We start from the raw sequence: 20184 nt of genomic DNA on the forward strand, positions 1-20184 counted from the left end.
AAAAATGTGTTACTTTTTGCAACCCTTTAATCCTTCATCACCTCAGATACAAATGTAATGAGTATAGTTTCAAGGGCTATGTCTTCCCCATTCTCCCATTATTTACTCAGGCTCCTACCTGTCATCTCACAAAACAACGCAGTGAAGTCTCGGACTAGAGAGGCACTTCTGAGGTTCCGGCACAATTGAGGGGCACTTTCCATTCCTCAGGAAATAGTAAGAACTGAACCTGGGCTTGGAAGGAAGCATCTCCCTTGAGCTTCTTATAAGAGGGCCTCCCACAGCCTAGGTCCTCAGACCCACAATGATACACACACACATCCAACTCCCACACTTTATTGGAACAAAGGCGGAAGGAGACATATCCAACACCACAGGCCCACCCACCAGGGGTTTCCAGACGTGAACACCTAGAACAACATGAGTACATAATAAATACTGGCAACAAGATGGGGAAAGAGGGAGAAGATTCATCCACATGAAGGAGACAGAGACCCTCTAGTCTTGGGAACTGAGGCATACACTACTAGCAGAGTACTCACACAGGAAGGTAGATAGGGACTAGATTTCTCTTTTGCAGGTAGAAAGGGAGATGTTCCCTTATGCAAACGGGGAAGTGGGAAAGAAACTGCAGGGAGGAAAATTGCTTTGTATATATTTGGAAGAAGAGCATATTTCAACTTACAGATGGGTGTGGGAGGAAGTATTTTGCAGACAGGGAAAATGCTTCTGGGAAAATCAGTTTACAGGGGTTCGTGTTCACAGGCCATTCCATTCCCAAGTGACAGGAGGGAGAGACATATGCAGGGAAGGAAAAAGGTCCTAGGCCTAGAGAACAAGAGAGGTATACCCCACAGGAACCAGCCCCTCCGTTCCATCCCGCCCACAGCGGAGCCAGTCCTCATCCACAGTGGCGATGACACGCAGCACTTCCCCACGCTGGAAGCTCAGCTGGTCAGGTCCTGCAGCGGTGTGGTCACAGAGAGCACGGACTGCCCTGTGGGGAGCCAGATGCTGGGATGAAGTGAGGTGGGGGTACCCAGCTGTCCCAGGTCTCATCTTCCCGCTGTGTGGAATGTCACTTTGGTTCAGCTCAGGGAACATTGGGATCGTGTCTAGCAACATGTGGATTCCCTGTGGGGCCCCAGCCCTCTCCTGAGCCCCAAACCCACTCTTCAGCTACTTATTTGACATGATTTGCACTTGTCTCGTACTTCAACTTCAACATCTGCAAATTAAATAACTCATCTTAACCCTACACACCAGTCCCTCCTCTTGTGTCCCCTATACTTCTTCTACCCAGTTGCTCCCAGCAAAAACCAGGGTCTCTCATTCCTCATATCCAATCAATTACCAAAACCAGGTTGGTGTTTGTATCTCCCACTATTCCACCTGTCTTTCTCATCAACTCCACTGCCTTCATTCTAGTTTAGCGCTCTATCTTCTCAACCTCTACATCTAATCTAACTGGTATCCCTTCACCTCTCATGACCTCCTCCCCAGCTCCATTTTCCACACAGCAGACAGAGATCCTTCAAAAGCAAGCACATCATCCGCCAGCTTATGACCCTTCAATAGCTCCCCTACCTCACAATGAGGTCTGGGCCTACTGAAGCCTATAGCTGCCCGTCACTGCTGCCAACAGCCTCCACTTTGGGCACAGCCAATCATGTGCCCGGAGTTCCTCACTACACTTGGGCCTCTCCACTTTTGCATCCTATTCCTTCTGACACACCCTACACAATCACTGGGCCTTCCCTAAGTCTGCAATCTTGGGAAAGCCCTGTCTATATGGCCCCTTTCCTACAATCTTCCATACAGAATTTTTAAAATACTTTTTTATTGATTTTATTTTAGAGGGAAAAGAATAAAGACACAGAGAGAGAGAGAGACAAACCTCAATGAGAGAAACACCGATTGGCTGCCTCCTGCATGGTCCCTATTAGGAATCAAACCTGCAACCCAGGCATGTGCCCTGACCAGGAATCAAACCAGTGACCTCCTGGTGCATAGAACAACACTCAACCAACTGGCCCACACTAGCCGGCACCATATGGAATTTTAACTGCTTGTTTTTTCATTGGTAACTCCATTGGATTACAAGCTCCTTGAAGGCAGGGACTCCAATATGGTTATTTTTGTATTCCCTCCCCTAGCATAATGCTTGGCACATAGTAAGTACTTGAAAAGTATTACTGAATGAATGAAAAGTGAAGAAACCTAATTCAATGGGTTAAGAAACTAAAGGAATCCAGACCCTAAAGCCAAAGCAATCTCTGGTGCCAAATTAGAAGACCCCACTGAAGGGAAGCACAGTCCCTCAGGGTACGCACATGGGTACATCCAAATACATAGTTAGCGGTAACTGGGCACCACCTCTGTGCCAGATGCTCTTATAAAATTATGTTTAGTCTCTATAACAACCACAATAAATGTATAAATTATCCTCTCTTTAAGGAGAAAGAAACCAAGGCTCAGAGAAATGAGTTCACACCAATAATAGCAGAAATGTAATGCAAACTAAGCACTGTCTGACTTTACAGCCCCACGGCCTTTTAAACTACCTCCAATCCACTCTCAAGACAAATACGCGTGCATGCGCGCGCACACACAACACACCAATGCATTCTTCCCAATCCTCCTTACCGTTGGGTCTGCACCACGCTGGGTGCTGAGGCCTCAAGCTCCTCGGGTGGACTGGGAGTCTCAGAGGGTGCCACCCTCTTCACCAAAGTCAATACGTTCACTGCAGGAGGCAGCCAGCTGGATGGTCTCCTGGAGGAAGGGATACAGGGTCACCGAGTTTATCCCACCTCCAAAAAAAAAACAACCAAAAAAAACCCCAGGGCTCTGGAGGGAGAAAAAGGCTGAGCAGCCTGTGTTTCAAAAGATCGGGAGTTGGTCACTGCTGGGGGCAGAGAGACGGTTTGTAGGTGATTAGGGAGGTGAAAACAGGTCTACAACACAAAAGTCACTAAGGACCTCTGGAACCAGTACACTCAGAAACATAATCACTAGAGAGTGCCTGAAGCCAGAGCTCAGCAAATAATTTCTTTTTTCTAAAAGGCTAAATAATAACTGTTTTTGGCTTTGAGGGCCAAGAGGCAAATGTAGAACATATCACCATTAAAATGTAACTTATCACGAACATAACCATTTTTAGCTCATGGCTATAGAGAAACAGACTGCCAACTTCCAACCTAGAACATCACTCTCGTTTCATCCTTGGGTAACTGGTGATGTGGGATAGAGTCGGAGGTCATGGAGGGGACCAGGTGCCCCAGTACCTGGACTTTAGAGTTCCACTTTCCGTTTCTGTGAGGCCCCCAGGCACTCCAAACAGTCTTCCCAGCCACACGCCTCTGCCTGGTGCCGCGTCCGTGGGCAACGATTTCCCCTGTGCGTCCTCAGCCACAGCCCCGGGACACCTGGATCCCCACCGGCGAAGGGAGAAGCCCTCCGTGCCCCCAGAGGCATAGACCCGGGAGGCCTGGGTCAGCTGCTCCCACCAGCTGCCTGGTTTGGGAGGGCTTGCGGGGGCTGAAGGGCCTGGAGGGGTCTCCTCAGAAGCCCCACGAAGGGTCTGGGCCAGCCGACCCCCCCAGTCCAGCATGGCTTGCACAGTCTGCTGCAAGGCTGGCGGTGAGGCTGGGGGGGCGGGAGCCTGAGGTGGGCCCAGGGGCAGGTGGTGGTGATGCTCAAAGAGCAGGTCCAAGTGGAAGGTGAGCACCGACAACGGCTGCAGCAGGAGCAGCAGCTCTGTGGACAGGGAGGGGCAGCCACGCCGGGCCAAAGAGAAGAAGCCAGTGGGCAGGTACAGGAGGGACAGCAGGCCTGGGAAAAAAGCGGCTAACATCAGTCCCTGCCCTCAGCCCAGTCCCAGAGGGCTCCCTGCATCAGCCCAGCCATCAACAAACATCCCCCTGGCCTCAGTCTATGCTGGGCACAGAGAACATGGTGGGGAACTGGGCTGATACATCCCTGCCCATGTAAAACCACTGCCTAAAGAGGGAAGCACGTACAGAACAAGTGGTGATAAGAAACTGAGTAACAAAAAGGAGAACCGGCCGTGGGAGCCAAATAGGGGGTGAGGGTTTGCCTAGTCTGAGGGCAAAGTGAAGCCTCACCAAATAGAATCTAAAGAATGAACGAAAGTTAGTGAGGAGGGGCAGGAAGTCCTGTTTAGGAAAGAATCAGAAAGGAAGGCTGTCAAAGAGCCAGGGGAAATCCCAGACTTAGAGACCAGAGAAGAAGGCAGAGACCAATAATCAAGACTGGAGAAGATGGTGAGGATTTGGGCCTTCCCCCCGGTGGGCCACGGGACTCCTTGAAAAAGTTTTAAGCACAAGAGTAATAAGATCACAGGGCAGAGTAAGATCATTCCGCCATTAGTGGGAACCAGCAGAACAGACCCCTTTTCCTCCTTCCCTGACAGCCTAGCCACCGCATCCTCTCCCAGGTGAACCTCTGACCTGCATCTTCCTGAAGACTGGAAAACCACAGCTCCAGCTGCTTGGTGCTGGGGGAGGAAAGGGAACAGGAGCTCAGGAGTGGAGGACGCCAGCGCCCTCTAGGGAGGGGGTGGGAGATGAGATTGGAACGGGAGAAGTTTGCCCTAGGAACGTGTTGCATCCCACCCGAGACCCCCCTGCAGTCCCCGGGCCACGGGAGGGGCACCGGAAGGAATGCCACTCACTTGAGGAGGCCCAGGATGAAGGCGTGGAAGCGGCTCCTGCTGCTGCTCAGCGGGGCCAGCCGGCTGACCTGGCTGTACAGGGGTCCAAAGGCCCGGGTGCTGGAGCCTGAGGACAACCGGCGCTGTGAGCCAGACCCCGGCCCTCGCCCTGCCTCCATCCCGGCCCGGCCGCGGGCCAAGTCCCCCACTTCACCTGGCTTCACCGATGCCTCCACCACGCTCCAGGGGTTGCTCCTGCGCTGCCCGGTGATGAGGTCCTTTCGGAAAGGCTTCAGCCCGTCAGCCACCAGGGCATAGAGAGCCGGGCAGAGGGTGGTCAGCACCAGGTGCCCCACATCTGGGCTCAGCCGGCTATCCCCCAACTGGGCCTGGAGGCAGCGCAGTGGGCATGGGTCCAGAGATACCAACAGCGCGCTTCCGGTCCGAAGTTCTGCGCCCCCAGAGCTACAGTCATCTCCTCAACCCCAACGCCCTCCCACAGACAACTTCACCTTCTGAACCAAGTTTCGGGCCGCCCCAAAGTGCGAGATGATTTTATCCACGGAGGCGCTGACGGCTATCAAGAGACCTGGGGAGGGAGAGGGGGAAGGATAGGGGAGAGAAGCATCAAAGCCCCCGTCTCCCAGGAGTACCCAGGGGCCTAGGAGAAACCGGTTTATGCAGTCTGACCCTGTGAGGGGAGGGCCGCCATGCGGGGCAGCTGATTCCTTCCAAAGCCAGGGTTGGGGTGCCCTACCTTTCTTCTGCTCCTGCAGCTGGCCGGTCCCACGCTGGGCTTCTGCCATCCACAGTCGCTGGGCCCCGGGGACACCGGCGAAGGACCAGGAACTGCGGACTGCGGGGAGGGAAGAAGAACGCGTGACCCTTAGCAAGGGCTGTCCCAGGACTCCAAGCCGCAGCACAGGCCACCTCCTGCGGGCCCACAGCACCAGCCCCTGACGTCTTGGGCGAGCGGACGCGAAGCTGGGCACAGCACCGGGCGACGCGACCCGGGACCCCGGAGTGAGATCCTGCTCGGATCTCAGCACTCGCCGCCCCTGTCACCCCAACCTCCCCGTTTCCATGACCTTCTTCAGGGCCCAGGGCCCACCTCCGCGATCCCGGAAGTCCAGGCGCGGGGACAGCGGCGCTCACCTCCCGCCCGCCCGCTGGGGCCCAGAGGGCAGGAGATGACAGGGCGAGGGAAGGGCGGGCACCAGACCCACCCCGGCCTGCGAGTCCTGCCCCCGGGAACGGAAGAGCACGTGGGGAGCTCGGACCAATGAAAAGACGGACCAACGAGAATGGAAAAGAGAGGGCGGGAGCGGAGATCCCAGGGCTGGGAGACCAGAAGGCACCCGAAAGAGAAGGCCCGGGTCGTACTCCGGCATGGCCGCGGAGGGCGCCCCGCAGCCCGCGGGAGGCCGGTCTGGCAGGAAGGTGTGACCAGGGCCTCTTCAGCCACGAGAGTTGGGGGAAGCTTCGCCCTGCACGCTCCCCTAGGAGGTGGCGGTCAGGCCCGACTCGCCTGGCCAGGGAATGCCACAGAGGGTGCCCCCACCGGGAATCCCACAGGGGCACCCCAGTCCCTATCCATCGAAGGGCTTGCTGGAGGCCCTTAAACTGAGTTTGAGGCCGAACAGGTCCGCGTTCCCGGCGCCCGCCACACAGGAGCGTGGCCCGACGCCTTGAACCAATGAGCTTGCTAGGAACCGGCCGAAGGGCGGGGCGGAGCCGGTAACCCGGATGAAACCACAGCCGCGGAGGCGCCGCGCTGAGGAGGGGCGGGCGGGGCGGGGCGGGGCGGGCGGCCCGCCGGGGCGTGGCCTCCGGGCCGGCCCGGGGCCGTCTTACGTAGCCTGAGAGGAGTCGGTGGGCTCCGGGTCCAGCGAGGGGCCTTCGGCGGACGAGGTGGCGGTGGCAGCGGGGGGGCGGGCACCTGGCGGGGCGGGGGAGCCGCGGCAGGGAAGGTGCTGCTTCTGGGGAAGAGCGGGGACAGCAGCAGCGCCAGCTCGGGGCTGGCCAGGCAGGACAGGGCCCCCCGCGCCGGGGGCGAATAGGCTCCCACCGGGGACAGGCGGACGGGCAGCAGCTGCTCCTCTGAGGGGCTGGGCGCCCCCAGCAGCCGCAGCCCCGCGCGGGGCCAACCCGCCAGAGGCGCCAGGAGCAGAGACCCAGCTGTGCCCGCGCCCCCACCCTCCAACAGGGGGCGCCCGTCGGCCGAGAACCGGAAAACCAGGGGCCGAGGGACCAGGAGGGGACGGGCTGCAGGCGGGGTTGGCGGGGCAGGTGCGAAGGGGAAGGGGGGCAGCGGATGGGCAGCCAGGCAAGGAAGGGCAGGAGAAAGAGGGAGCACAGAGTTAGTCCCGTCACCCAGCGACCCGCCCAGCTTCCCTTTCCCGGAGCGCTCCCTGGCAGACGGGGACCGGGAGGATGGGGGACAGAGACGGGGTGGGGGACACGGGGAGACGGGCTGTCAGCTTGGGAGGCTTGGGCAAGGCCGAAGCCCCGCCCTCCTCCCGCCGCCTCCCGCGGCCTCTTACCCTCCAGGCCCGCCTGCGCACCGGGCTCCTGCGGCTCCTTCGGGGCTGGGGCCTCCTCGCCGGGCCTGACCTCCCTGCCCTCCCCGGGCTGCCCCTCCGCTATAGGCTGCAGCCCCGGGCGGTTCTTCTTCCTCCGGGGAGGCACGGGCGGCGGTGGGGGCCGGGGCGGGACCAAGGCCCAGCCGGCCGGGGGGTCTCGGGGCGGGACGGGCGGGGGCGGGGCCCGGGTTCGGGACCTCAGTTCCTTGAAGGTGGTGACTTCGCGGGGAGCCGCCGGGGAGCCGCCCAGCGACCCGGTGGGGGGCTGCTCGCTGTCGGGCGAGAAGACGATAAGCCAGTCGCTGCGGTCTTTCTTGGCCTGCGTCACCAGGGTCAGCCCCGGGCCCCGCTTGCGCTTCTGGGCCAGCTCGTGGAAGGACGTGATGGTCCGGTGGGGCACGGGCTCCTCGCTGACGTCACTCCTCCATCCTCCATCCCTTTTCTCCGCGTCTGCTTTCAAGCCAGAATCAGTTGTTCCCGCATTGGTTTTCCAACCGGAGTCAAATTTTCCAGGCTCAGCTTTCCAACTAGAGTTAGTATTGCCATTGATTTTCCAACCAGAGTTATTGTTCTCGGTGATTTTCCAGCCAGCTTCAGTTTTCTCTGTGTCAATTTTCCAAATGGGGTTGATTTTCCAACTGGGTTCCGTTTTCCCAGCGTGGGTCTTCCCATCATCGGCCTCCGAGAGCTCGGAGGTCAGGAGGTCCTGCTCCCCACCCTCCTCCTCCTTCTCCTCCTCCTCCTCCAGGCCTGGGGAAGGGAGGTCCTGGCAGGTGGTCAGGGCATTGCAGTTGGAGTCCAGACCCGGGCCGGGTGGGGAGGAGGCTCCAGAGCAGGAATCAGGAGAACAGCAGAAGCTGTCAGGAGAGCAGGCGCCAGGGCCGGTGGAGACCAGAGGGGAGCCCTGCTCCCGGGGGAGGATGCTCGGCTGAGGGGGGACATTTTGGTCACCAGGGAGGTTCCGCGAGTAGACCGAAATGGGGGACTCATCGGGGCTAAGATCTGAGCAGGAGCTGAGAGAGGAGGAGCAGCCCGGGTCCGAGGGAGAGGCGGCCCCCTCTTCCTCCTGTGCCGGGTCCTGCCCGGTTTCTAGGCCCGGCCCGTGCTCCTGGCAGCAACGGCAGGGCACCGCTGGGCTGTTGGAATTGGCATCCACCAGGGTCCCGCCGCAGGAGCCCTGGCTCTCCTTGCCCCCTGCGTCCCCCGGGGGAAAGGACGTGCTCAAGGGCCCCTCCCTTAGCTCCGGACGGCGGGACAAATGCAGGCCCAGGGAGACGTGCTGGAGGTGGATGTGGTTGAGGTTGCAGAGCAAAGCCCTCTGAGGGGACAGCATGGTGCCAGCGGCGACGGGGTGGCCTCCAGAGAACCAGGAAGACCGGCCTCTCACATCCGCCTACCTGGCAACCGCAGATTCTGACCTAGAAGACAGGGATGGTGAAACCCAGCCAGTGAGGGTGCGGGCCGCTAGGACACCAAGGTGCCCCACAGCGGGAGCAGGTCTGGGAGGGCGCCGGCTGCTTTAGACAATATTCAAATGAGATGCAAATGACCGCCCGCTAGCCTTCAGTTTCCTCCGCAGTGTGTGCAGGTGGAATCCAATGTAACCCCCCGGGAGTGGGGCGGCGGGGGTGGGGGGTAGGCGGGTGGCATCAGAGAATGCGGCTGCGCTTTGGATCCCCATGGAGGGGTGGGGCGGGAGGGGGGGCTTGAAAAAGGATGCGGTCCAGAACGGACCCTCGGTCCTCTTGGCTGCAGGCACTCCCAGAGTAAGGGGCCCAGGGCGGCCCTGCCCAAACGCTCGGAAGTGGGGGAGGAGGGGAGCGCGTCTGGCTGGTTAATGCAGGAAAGTGGCGGGCATGGGGGATGGGGAGGGAGCAGTCGTCTGCAGGTCAAGCCGGCCCGCACAGACCGCACAGGCTTTGGTGTACAGCCCCGCTAGAAACCGGTCTAGAAACCCGGTGTTTCTGTCCATTCTTTCGTACTTGTCTGTCATCCAGCCACCACCCCACCCCCATTCATTTTAACTGCTCCCTCTCCTGCCCCATCCCTCATGCAGATCCATTCATGCACACCCCGAAACAGAGCCCTCCTCACCACGGTTCTGCTACTGCTGCGGGCGTTGAGTTCCTCTGCGGCTCGCACAGTCCCCGCACTGACTGGAGGGAAGGGGTGCGGCTGGAGGACAACCCGCCCACGCTGCGCAGCCGCGCCCCTCCGCGCATGGGCGTGGCGTGGCTCAGACCCAGCCCCCTGCGCTTGACGTCTTGCCCGTGTCACCCACCTAGGCCTGTCTGGTTTGTGTGGCTTTTTAAATATACTTTATTGATTTTTTACTGAGAGGAAGGGAGAAGGAGGTAGAAACATCGATGAGAAACATCGATCAGCTGCCTCCTGCACGTCCCCTACTGGGGATGTGCCCGCAACCAAGGCACATGCCCTTGACCGGAATTGAACCTGAGATCCTTCAATCTGCAGGCCAACACTATCCACTGAGCCAAACTGACGGCCTGTCTTTTTTTTTTTTTTTTTTACAGAGAGGAAGGGAGAGAGATAGAGAATTAGAAACATCAATGAGAGAGAATCATTGATCAGCTGCCTCTTGCACACCCCCTACTGGGGATGTGCCCGCAACCAAGGTACATGCCCTTGACTGGAATCGAACCCGGGACCCCCCAGTCCCCAAGCCAACACTCTATCCACTGAGCCAAACTGGCGGCCTGTCTCTTTGATATGACCTAGAAGTCATGACCCACAGTCCTGGTTTCTGTGGAACCACCTGTGTTCCAGACAGAGCTGCACCCTGACTGGTACGCCCAAGAACAGAACCACAAGGTTAGATAGTACAGCAGGTTCTGGTGTAATAGTTTCATTCTTCCTTGTCTTATAGGGTTGAGAACATTGATTCCAGGCAGGTCCACTGTGTGGAGCTTGCATGTTCTTCCCTTTGGGTTTTCTCCTGGTTTTCCTCCCAGCCCAGACATGCAGGTGAGCTGAACTGGTGTCTAATTGCCGAGTGGTTGTGGGATGCCTGGGCCCTGCAATGGGAGGGCCTCCTGTCCAGCATTGGCTTCCATTTTGAGCTGCTCAGATAGCTCCTATCACATACAACCCTGACCTGCTTTTGTTCATTCCTTAGTGTGTATAGCTCATTTCAGTGTTGAATATTAGAAATATTTGATGGTTATTTTTTGTGTTTGTTTGTGTGTTTTTGTTTTTGTTTTTTTAGAGAGGGATAAAGGCAAACATCAGTGTGAGGCACATCAATTGTTTGCTTCCCATACATGCCCCAACTGGGGTCCAACCAGCAGCCGGGAATCTAACCTGCAACCTCCCAGCGCACAGGACGATGCTCCAAATCAACCAACCAAGCCACACCCACCCACCCAGGCTGGTGATATTTTTGTGACCAGAAATGACACAAAATATAACTCTTGTCTCTATCAGTTAACATATGGCAAAATTTTGTCACAGTATCCAAGAATCCATGGATGACATGAAGTGAGGATATACTGTAATTTATTAAGAGCCTCCCCTCCCCGCCCTGGCAGTCTCTAGGTCACTTTTTCCGCTTGTAGATCTTCTGTGCTAGCCTCAGGAAGATGGCGGGGGGCAGGGGCGACGAGCACTGCTCGATGAGACTCAGCAGGTGGCTGTAACGGTCTTCCTCATATTGCGTAAACACGGCCTGCAGGTTCAGCTCCTCGTAGAGTGCCTTCACCCGGGCCACCTTCTCAGCCTCTTTCTGCCCATAATTCTCCTAGAAGGGGGTGGAGGCAGGAAAACAGGCTCACTCTTCCCCTAGTGCTTCCGCATCCCCTCCATGCCCCTCCACACCCCTCATCCATATATTCAGATCCTCTCCAAGGCCATTAACTTGATTCCTGCCTCCAACTCAAGTGTCTCTGAGTGTCTGAGATTGTCTAATATGTTCAATTTTCCCCTCCCCACTCCAAATGCTCAGATATTAGCTCAGCCCTCAGCTTCCTCTGCCACAGGGTTTCTCAGCTTTAGCACTGTTGAAATTTGGGGCCACGCAATTCTTTGTTGTGGAAACTGTTGTGTGCATTGTAAGATTTATGGTAGCACTCCTGGCCTCTACCACTTAGAGACCTTAGCACATTCACACACACCAAGTCATGACAACAAAAACTGTCTGCTGCTATTGCCAAATGTTCCCTGGGGTACAAAACTGCCCCCACTTAAGAACCACTGCTTTATCCCCTTATCAGCTCAGGGATCCACAGCCCTCTCCTGGGCACCTGCAGGATCCGGCGCTGTTCTGGAGAAGCCCGTTGTAGACACTGTACCACCAGCCAGCTGCACTTGTTGTCCTGGATGTCAGTGCCAATCTTGCCCGTCACACTGGAGTCCCCGAAGAGATCAAGGTAATCATCCTGGGCAGGGGAGCAGAGAAGGAGATGAAGATACTCCCCAAGGCGGGGAAGGAGGGAAGCTGGAGCCTGTTCTCTGCCAGTGCCTCCCGCCTTCCTACCTGGATCTGAAAGAGCTCTCCAATCTCCATCAGGATCTTCTTGGCATTGGCGTGTTCCTTCTCCCCGTCAATGCCTGCCTACAGTGAAAAGGGGATTGACAGGCGAAGCATCAGAGGCACCTTCATCTTCCTGACTGCTTCCTCCCACAGGTTCTTGCTCAAGGTTAGCCCCTAAATCTTCTCTGTCTCCTCAGACATCCCTGGCTTCCCTGGCCTAAGAAGTCCCGGCTGGTGGTCCAACCTCTATCTCACTTAATTTTAGCTAGGCCTTCCTGCAGGCAGAAATTAGTCCATTCTGGAGGCCCTCAGACCATCTCTTTTTTCATGAAGTTCAGTCCAGGAGTCACAGATTCTTCTTCATAATTTTTTTTTTTTTTTAATAGAGGAAGGAAGAGGGAGAGGGAGAGGGAAAGAGAGAGAGAGAAACATCAATGATAAGAGAGAATCATTGATCGGCTGCCTCCTGCACATCCCCTACTGGGGATCGAGTCCGCAACCCGGGCATGTGCTCTTGACCAGAATCGAACCCAGGACCCTGTACTACGCAGGCCAACACCCTACCCACTGAGCCAAACCAGCTAGGGCTCTTCTTCATAATCGTTCAGCCATTTCCAACTTTATTCAGGATGAAAAGGAAACTTAGAGGAGCAAGTTTGGGGTAGCCAGTAAATCCCACTCACTGCCTGTAAATCCATTCTTTTCAGCCTGATCATCTCCCCACTCCTATCCAAGCTCAGACGGGAGGCTTTCTCATTCCTCTATGACAGACAGACCACTTTCCCTTGCCACACCAATTTCTACAGCAATTCTGTGAGGTGGGGATTTTATCCTTATCTTACAGCTGAAGAAACAGCGTCAGGGAGAATATGTAACTTGCTCAAGGTCACACAGCCATTAAGTGGGGGCAGCAGATCTATAAAAGCTAACATTAGTGGGTAGTGGGGGTGTGCGGAGGCTCACTCACCATATACATAGCAGCAGCTACAGGAAGGTAGAAGGAGTAGAAAGCTGTCTTATACTTGACAATAGATTTGTACCTAAGTAGGGAGAGAAGATAAATTCCTCAAACAGGCAATGCCAAGAAATAAAAATAAAAAAAGAATGCCCACCCGGAGCCCTCCCTCCCTGTTTAGGTCTGGTTCCCACTGTCGCTCACCTCTTTTCAGTGAATCTGCCAAGATCCACGCTGCCCTGCGGGGCTGTGATGAGGTCCAGGGTCTGTCCAATCTCAGTCTGATAGGAAGTCTAAGGCAGAAGATGGCCCATGAGCTGGGCTTTCTCCAGGACTGGGGAACCCAGAAATCCTGGGCCCCACATCCCATACCAGCTAACACCTAGGCAGAGTCAGAAAGGCAGCAAGAGGGAGGGAGGGGACCAAATCTCAAGATCCATATTCTCACACACACACACATACACACACTATCCTTTATCCCTCCTTTCCACCATACAGGGACAGAGAACCCTCCTTGTTATTAATACCATCCTTCCCAACTCCCTTGTTTTTGTTTTTGTTTTTTCTTAATATATTTTATTGATTTTTTTAAAGAGAGGAAGAGAGAGGGATGGAGAGAAACATCGATGAGAGAGAATCATCGATCAGCTGCCTCCTGCACACCCCCTACTGGGGATGTGCCCACAACCAAGGTATACGCCCCTGACCAGAATAGAACCTGCGACCTTTCAGTCCACAGGCCGACGCTCTATCTACTGAGCCAAATCGGTTCTGGCCCAACTCCATCGCTTTCTTCCTCTTCCATGAAAACCTAGTCTTTCCTACGCCCTGAACCCAGCTAGATGGTAATGTCCTGAGGAGGCCAAGCTCCTGCAGCAGCCTCTGGGCACTGGGCCTGGTCTGCAGCCCACCTGCAGGAAGAGCTCCATCAGGTTCAGGTAGTAGGGCTGCTCCCGGCAGCAGAGCTTCAGCAGTCGGTAGATGCATGCTTCCAGGAGAAGAGCATCATTCACGGCATCCAAACCAATGCCTGGCTGTGGGGGGGCAGAAAAACAAGCAATCATACCAAGAACCTGTCACTCTGAACCCCTCAACAGGCTCTATGTAACCGCCTCCCTGTGGCCTCCCATGTTTCCATGCCCACTGGGTTTCCACGCCCGTGGGTTTCCTTTACCTTCTTATACCAGCAGGCCTGCCCCCGTCGGGTGAGGGATGCATCCATAATGTCGTCTGACACCAGGAAGAAAGCTTGGAGCTAGAAGAGGGTAGAGTGGAATTAGACCCCCAGGGCTCCTTGTTACTGTCCCTTCCACCAGCAACAGAGCTGCCATTGCGAGTCACTAGGAGCTGAGAAGGAAAGTCAGGATGGGGAGGCCCAGGGCATGTTCTGTCCTATGGGGTCAGGCTGCACATTCTAGTTCCTTAAAACAGCTTTCCGAGGCATGGCTTTTAGATCTTCACGTCATACTGATCTGTGTGTGTGCTCTCGTGGTAACACTGTCCACCGGCTTAGGTGTAGGCAGTGCAGAAAGGCCATGGCCACCGCTGCTCTTGTTCCAGGCCAAGTCCTTGGGGAAAGAGGCATCAATCTGACCTCACCCGGGGGAGGGTCTGGCGTTCCACATCGGAGGCACATCTCTTATTGTTTACATCGTGTGTACTTGGAGTGGCACGGTTCCCCTGAAGCCACCCTTCTACTGCCTCTCCCAAGCACCATTGCAGGGCCATCTGGTTTCAACCAGGAGCATTCCAACCAAGGTTGTCTACAAAGACCATTTATTACAATGTGGCCTCCCTCAGTCACCTCTGCCCTCCAGCAATGATTCTGAACCAACTGCACTCCCTCTTTATCAGGGGAACTTTAAAAAATACCAGCGCCAGCCCTAACCAGCGTGGCTCGTGGTTAGTGTCAGTCCGCTTACTGAAGGGTCATCAGTTTGATTCCAGGTCAAGGTCATGTACCTGGGTTGCAGGTTTGATTCCCAGTCTGGTTGGGGCAAGTTCAGGAGGCAACTAATGGATCTCTCTCTCTCTCTCTCTCTCTCTCTCTCTCTCTCTCTCTCTCTCTCTCCCCTCCCTTTTTCCCTCCTTCCCCCCCTTCACTGTCTCTAAAAATCAATGGAAAAATACCCTCAGGTGTGGGTTAACAACAACAAAAATACCAGTGCCAGCCCTAGCTGGTGTGGCTCAGTCAGTTGGGCATTATCCCATGAACCAAAAGGTTGCTGGGTAGAGTCCCAGTCAGGGCACATGCCCTGATAGGGTGTTGGGCTAGGTCCCCAGGAGGGAGCATGCAGGAGGCAGCAAATCGATGTTCCTCTTTCACATGATGTTTCTCTCTTCCTTTCTCTTCCTCTCTCTCCAAAAATCAATTTTAAAAATTACTTTAAAAAGCCGAAACCAGTTTGGCTCAGTGGTAGAGCATCAGTCTGCGGACTGAAAGGTCCCAGGTTCAATTCCGGTCAAGGGCATGTACATTGGTTGCAGGCACATCCCCGGTAGGGGGTGTGCAAGAGGCAGCTGGTCGATGTTTCTCTCTCATCGACATTTCTAGCTCTCTAGCTCTGTCTCTTCCTCTCTGTAAAAAATCAATAAAATATATATATTTAACTGATCACACTTAAAATAAGATGGCAAGTACTTAATGTCCCCTAACTTTATCCTCCTCCAGGATATATATTTAATATATATATATATATATTTATTTAAAAAAAAAAAAAAAAACAGCAATGCCAGAGTCCTACCCCAGATCAATTAAATAAGTAATCTTTAGGGGTAGTAACTCAGCATTGGGTTTTTGTTTTGTTTTGTTTTTTAAATCGTCTTCCCAGGTATGTGCTTATATTGGGAAGTATCAGGAAATATACATTACCTATGTAGCATTCTTAGCAAATGTTTAGCCTGATTGTAATCATGGTGAAATAATCATAGACAAATCCAGACTAGATTGTGAGCCACTCTACCAAACAATTTCCTCGCACACCCCCACCCCCCAACGGGGGCCAGGGATCAAGCTTGCAAGCCAGATATATGCCCTTGACCAGATCGAACCCGAGACCCTTCAGTCCATGGGCTGATGCTCTAACCATTAAGCAAATGGACTAGGACTAGAAATTTGGGTTCTTACGTGAATCTTCTTCTTTGTTAAATTTAGGGAACGTATTTCTAAAGCATTTTCAAAAACTATCAGTGGGCTGCCAGTTTTCAATCTCTGCTTTAGAATAATCTTCTGGAAGAACCATGGCACTTTACTCAGAGAACTGATACCTCTAGGCCCAGTTCGAAGGCCCTGACCCACAGATGGTCTTCAAGTGAAATATGTACCTACTGACAAGAGAAGTTTCCCACATTTGTTCACCTGTGGGGTAATTCACTGTCTACATTTGGCTGTGGCACACTGGAGGCACAGAAACACAAATAGCCAAAAAACGAGTTCCAGGCCCATCCCTCCTGTTCTCACCCAGGCACCCCCACAGGTAGTAAACCTCTTCTTCTCCTACCCTTCCCCCACCCTTCTCACCAGCTCCACACACCAGCCCACAGTCATGGCCCGCTGGAGACTATCGGCGTCCTGCTTGCTTGGTTCCACCAGATCCTGGAAAGTTACCAGCACCGTCATACCCCGTTGGTACTTCCCTCCAATGACATTGTACTCCAGGACCTGGGGGGCAACAGAGGGACAGAGCATCAGGATCCGCGGAGCAGCTACTCTGAGATTTCTTCTCGCCCTCTCCTACTTCCCACCATGACCTAACTTTAAAGTCCTCCTTAACCCCGGCTGGCATTCCCAGGTCTCAACTTCTCAAGATCCAGACCCATCCCCACCGCTCCTAACTTCCCCTCACAACCCATCCCTCCTTTCCCAGCCACTTTCTCCTACCCACAGCTCAACCCACCTGCAGATGAAGAGCCTCACTGTCCTCAAGACAAGCTCCCACCCCTCAAAGTCGGTCAGGGGAGAGCATGGAGAGGACCCAGTTGGGGGAGCCAGCCCCCACTCTTGCAATGGTGCCTCTTCCTGCTCCTTTTGCCTTCTGTTATCAAGCTGGCAACCAGATCTAATTCAATGGAAAGACTTCCCTTTTATGTCTATCCCAGTGTAGACAAACCTCCTCCTTCTCCTTGGTTCCCCTCAGACAAATGAGACAGCATTTATAAGAGAATTACTAGAAACTCCAAAAGAATAAAAGAATGAGATAACTTAAGTATCCCAGCAATAGTTCCTGCCCCAGAGCAGGTGTCTGATGATAGGGTAGCTTCTCTCAGGCCCACCTCAGACTGCCTTCCTTGGGGACCCCTGCCAAGGGAGCACCTCATGATTTCTGGACACCCAATCTCCTTCCTCAACAAAATCAAAGACTTACAAGGTTCAAGGGCCTACACTAGGGGTGTCGAACTCAATCAGAGAAGGGGCCAAAATCTAAAATCCAGCCTAAATCGCGGGCCGAATGGTTTACTGAACAGTCATAAACTGTCATTGTGATGGAAACGCAGCGGAGTGCAGTGATGACAGCGCGGTTCGGGCCACATTGCAAGGCCTGGCGGGACGGATTTGGCCCGCGGGCCTTGTGTTTGACACATGTGGCCTACACCCATGCAAAGCAGTTTGGATGGCCTACCGGATCTACCAGATCTACCAGGTGGAACTGATATGCTCAGGAAGTAACCTGTCCAGGCACAGGCCCCTCCAGAGCTGACCCGGGGCCACTCAGATGAAAGCCTGTCCCCACACCTGTCAAAAGTCCCCCCAAAACCAGAGCTGGACCCCATGCACACAGAGTCACCAAAAATTCACTCCCTCAAGCTGCAAATCCCTCACCTCCTTAAGCCGGGCAATAGCATCTCCTGTTTCTGGGTGCCCCAGCTCATCCTCAGTCAGCACCTTGACAATCTGGGAGAAGTGCTGGATGAAACTCTGCTTGTTCTGGTCATAAACATCCAATTTCTGGTCTCCGTTCATTCTGAGGGAGGAATAAAGTACCCTGAGGAGAGAGAGGACAAGTCAGAAACCTGATCAGCTGCTCCCCTCCCCAAAGACCTTCACCCCCCCAACACTCACCGAGGCTCCTCTGTCCACACTTGGCACCAGCAGCGGTCACTGTGCCATGCCCCCAGGACTGAGCCCCGGTGCACCAGAGAGGGCCGCTGTAGGAAACCCAGCCACCTTTCCCGTGGCACCCAGCAGGAGGCTGGTAGCAAGAAGACCCCCATAGATCTCAGCCAGCGGGACAGAGGCATCAAGGGGACAGGGGCTGGCACAGGGAGGAGGCACCCAGCGCTCCCTGCAGGGACAAGCACCAAAGGCAGATCCAGGTCACCCCTACCATCTCCAACCTTTTACCTAAAGGCCCTGCGCCCACCCTCTTCTGGACAGAACTTGGGCATTTAGAGAAAAAGGGAAATGCAGATAACAAAAAGTATGGCTGATGGCCGAGACTCAACTGATCACACTTAAAATAAGATGGCAAGTACTTAATGTCCCCTAACTTTTTCCTCCTCCAGGAAACCTCTGGGATTGCTACTCTCCTGGCTTCCCCGAAATCCCGAGTATAGTTAGAAGGGTCCAGAGTAAAGTTCCCCACGACTACGGACTGTCAAGGTCCCTAAATCACGCTATTTCACAGAGACCAAAACTGGGATTCTAGAAGGTAGTTAGATACTTAGGCAGTGGCAGCGCCAAATCTGGAACCTAGATCTCCCTGCTAGGCGGGGAGGAGGGTGTGGATTTCCTGGGATGCTCCAAGAAGAGGAGCCGGAATCCCTGGTACCGGGGCCAAGTGGGCTGGAGCTCTGAAACTAAGCGTCCGACCCCCACAGGGAGCGCTGGGGCTGCGGAGACTCTGGGGAGTGAGTGAGGAGGATTCGCAGAAGAGCAAAGCTGGTTCGGGTATATTGGGAGATGCCAGGAAAGCCACTGAAGAGCTCGGGAGTTTCCACACCTCCAAATCGGTAAGCCAGTCGGGTCCACCGACCCTCCTTTCCCCCCTCCTCCCCCCAACACCGGGGAATCAGACGCAACTGACTGGGCCTCCGGGGCCTCAAAGCAAAGGAAAGGCCGTTCCAAAGGAAAGGCCGAGTCTCTAACCCCTGCCCTCGCTCCCAGTCCGCTACCACTCTCACCTGTTCCAGGATGCCGGTTCTGGCCCCAGCGTGTTGGCAGGGTATTAAAACTAACCCCCCTCCGCGCTCAGCTCTCTGGGGTTAGTAGTTCTCGATCCTCTTTCACTATGGACAGAAATGCCTGGGTAGACTACAATTCCCGGCATGCTGCGCGGGGGTGGGACAGACACCACGCGATCTAGCGCTGGCTGGCTGGGCGGGAACGAGTCGCGCTGATTGGCCCCTTCCCCTCGTATGAGCATGGGCCCTGTCATGAGAGCCAATGGAAGGGCTGCGCCGAGGGCCCAGAAGCGGGACTGAGGGAGTGGGATGGGATGGGATGAGATGGGATGGATGGGATGGGATGGAGGCTGCTGGGAACGCTCTCACCTTTCCATGTAGCTAAGTGGCATGTTAATACAATCCAGCCGACCAACTTGGTCATTTACTGATTCTCTAATTTAGGCAAGTCAGTGAACTCCCTGATCTCCAATTAACTTTCTTGAAACTGGCTTTCCTTGTCTATAAACTTACCAGGAAGTAATGTATATAAAGTGCTTTAAGGGCTGAATTAAAATAAGACTCAGAGTAGAAGCTATAAGCCTCACCCCACTCACAGTATGGCTTGATCCTGCTGTCTTTCTTTCAAAACTCAGTAACTTGACCCATCATGTCAAGATGCCTAAGCCCTGGCCTGTGTGGCTCAGTTGGTGGGGCGTCCTCCCTTGCACGATAAGGTTGCCAGTTTCCTGGTCAGGGCACGCGGTCGGGGTTTTGACTGATCTCCAGTAGGTAGGGGATTTGCAGGAGGCAGCTGATGAATGATCATTGCTTCATTCGCACATGGATGTTTATCTCCCTCTCCTTTCCTCTTCTAAAAATCAATTTTTATTTTTATTTTTTTAAAGTCTAAAATGCCAAACCACCTAGGACATAAATGGATTTTGTCATTATGGAACAAAAATAATTGTGCAAGAAAAATTTTATTGTGCAAAGATACCCGTTTTCACCACTGCTATTTAAACATTGTACTGGGAATTCTAGTCAGGGCTACTAGACAAGGAAAAGAAATAAAACACAGTAAAGTTGAAAAAAGAAGTAAAGATACATGATTCTGAATATAGAAATTTCTCAAGAAAGCTACTAAAGCTACCCTGTTTCCCCGAAAATAAGACAGTGCCTTATATTAATTTTTTCTCCCAAAGTTGCGCTAGGTCTTATTTTCAGGGGATGTCTTATCTTTCCATGTGCTAGGTCTTATTTTCGGAGGATGTCTTATTTTCGGGAAACACGGTAGTAAACAAGTACAGCAAAGTTGCAGGGTACAAAAACAATATGAAAAAATCAGGTGTGTTCCTACAATCTCAAAAAGAAAACGAAGGAA

The 20184-nt window shown here is 54.2% G+C and overlaps 3 protein-coding genes and 1 long non-coding RNA gene across 11 annotated transcripts in view; 2 read left to right on the forward strand and 2 right to left on the reverse strand.

Annotated features, from left to right (window-relative positions):
* ASH1L (ASH1 like histone lysine methyltransferase) overlaps positions 1-2467 on the forward strand; it is a 100498-nt gene extending 98031 nt beyond the window's left edge. The window contains exon 29 of the mRNA XM_036442760.2: positions 2157-2467. Within this exon, the coding sequence (XP_036298653.1) occupies positions 2157-2161 (5 nt within the window). The 3' untranslated portion in view covers positions 2162-2467. The remainder of the gene's footprint in view (positions 1-2156) is intronic.
* On the reverse strand, positions 323-8590 carry RUSC1 (RUN and SH3 domain containing 1). 6 transcript variants are annotated; one of them, XM_036442790.2, is made up of 10 exons: positions 7219-8590; positions 6530-6940; positions 5433-5531; positions 5188-5264; positions 4890-5064; positions 4697-4802; positions 4473-4519; positions 3288-3834; positions 2647-2775; positions 323-997 (listed from the first exon to the last, which is right to left on the reverse strand). In XM_036442790.2, exons 1-10 carry the CDS (start codon positions 8588-8590, stop codon positions 829-831), a joined length of 3132 nt encoding a protein of 1043 aa, XP_036298683.1. In that variant the 3' UTR covers positions 323-828. The 6 variants fall into 6 exon arrangements, with proteins under 6 accessions (XP_036298683.1, XP_036298684.1, XP_045439272.1 ...); XM_036442791.2 differs by lacking the exon at positions 6530-6940; XM_045583316.1 differs by lacking the exons at positions 6530-6940; positions 7219-8590 and adding an exon at positions 6059-6129.
* Positions 8591-8605: 15 nt separating this feature from the next.
* Positions 8606-18662, forward strand: LOC118721645. Of its 2 annotated transcripts, XR_006741983.1 has the most exons (4): positions 8606-8734; positions 10145-10242; positions 11487-11642; positions 18328-18662. It is a non-coding gene; the product is annotated as an uncharacterized LOC118721645 (long non-coding RNA). The 2 variants fall into 2 exon arrangements; XR_006741982.1 differs by lacking the exon at positions 18328-18662 and having other exon boundaries at positions 11487-12112.
* Positions 10755-18973, reverse strand: FDPS (farnesyl diphosphate synthase). Of its 2 annotated transcripts, none has more exons than XM_036442824.2 (10): positions 18822-18973; positions 17521-17683; positions 16222-16362; positions 13876-13956; positions 13613-13735; positions 12906-12994; positions 12714-12786; positions 11750-11827; positions 11517-11651; positions 10755-11014 (listed from the first exon to the last, which is right to left on the reverse strand). In XM_036442824.2, the coding sequence occupies exons 2-10, from the start codon at positions 17659-17661 to the stop codon at positions 10814-10816; spliced, it is 1062 nt and encodes a 353-aa protein (XP_036298717.1). In that variant the 5' UTR covers positions 17662-17683; positions 18822-18973; the 3' UTR covers positions 10755-10813. The 2 variants fall into 2 exon arrangements, with proteins under 2 accessions (XP_036298717.1, XP_036298715.1); XM_036442822.2 differs by lacking the exon at positions 18822-18973 and adding an exon at positions 17761-17983.
* Positions 18974-20184: the final 1211 nt, after the last annotated feature.

This window comes from Pipistrellus kuhlii, unplaced genomic scaffold (assembly GCF_014108245.1).
Source record: "Pipistrellus kuhlii isolate mPipKuh1 unplaced genomic scaffold, mPipKuh1.p scaffold_m20_p_18, whole genome shotgun sequence".
Taxonomy (NCBI): Eukaryota; Metazoa; Chordata; class Mammalia; order Chiroptera; family Vespertilionidae; genus Pipistrellus; species Pipistrellus kuhlii.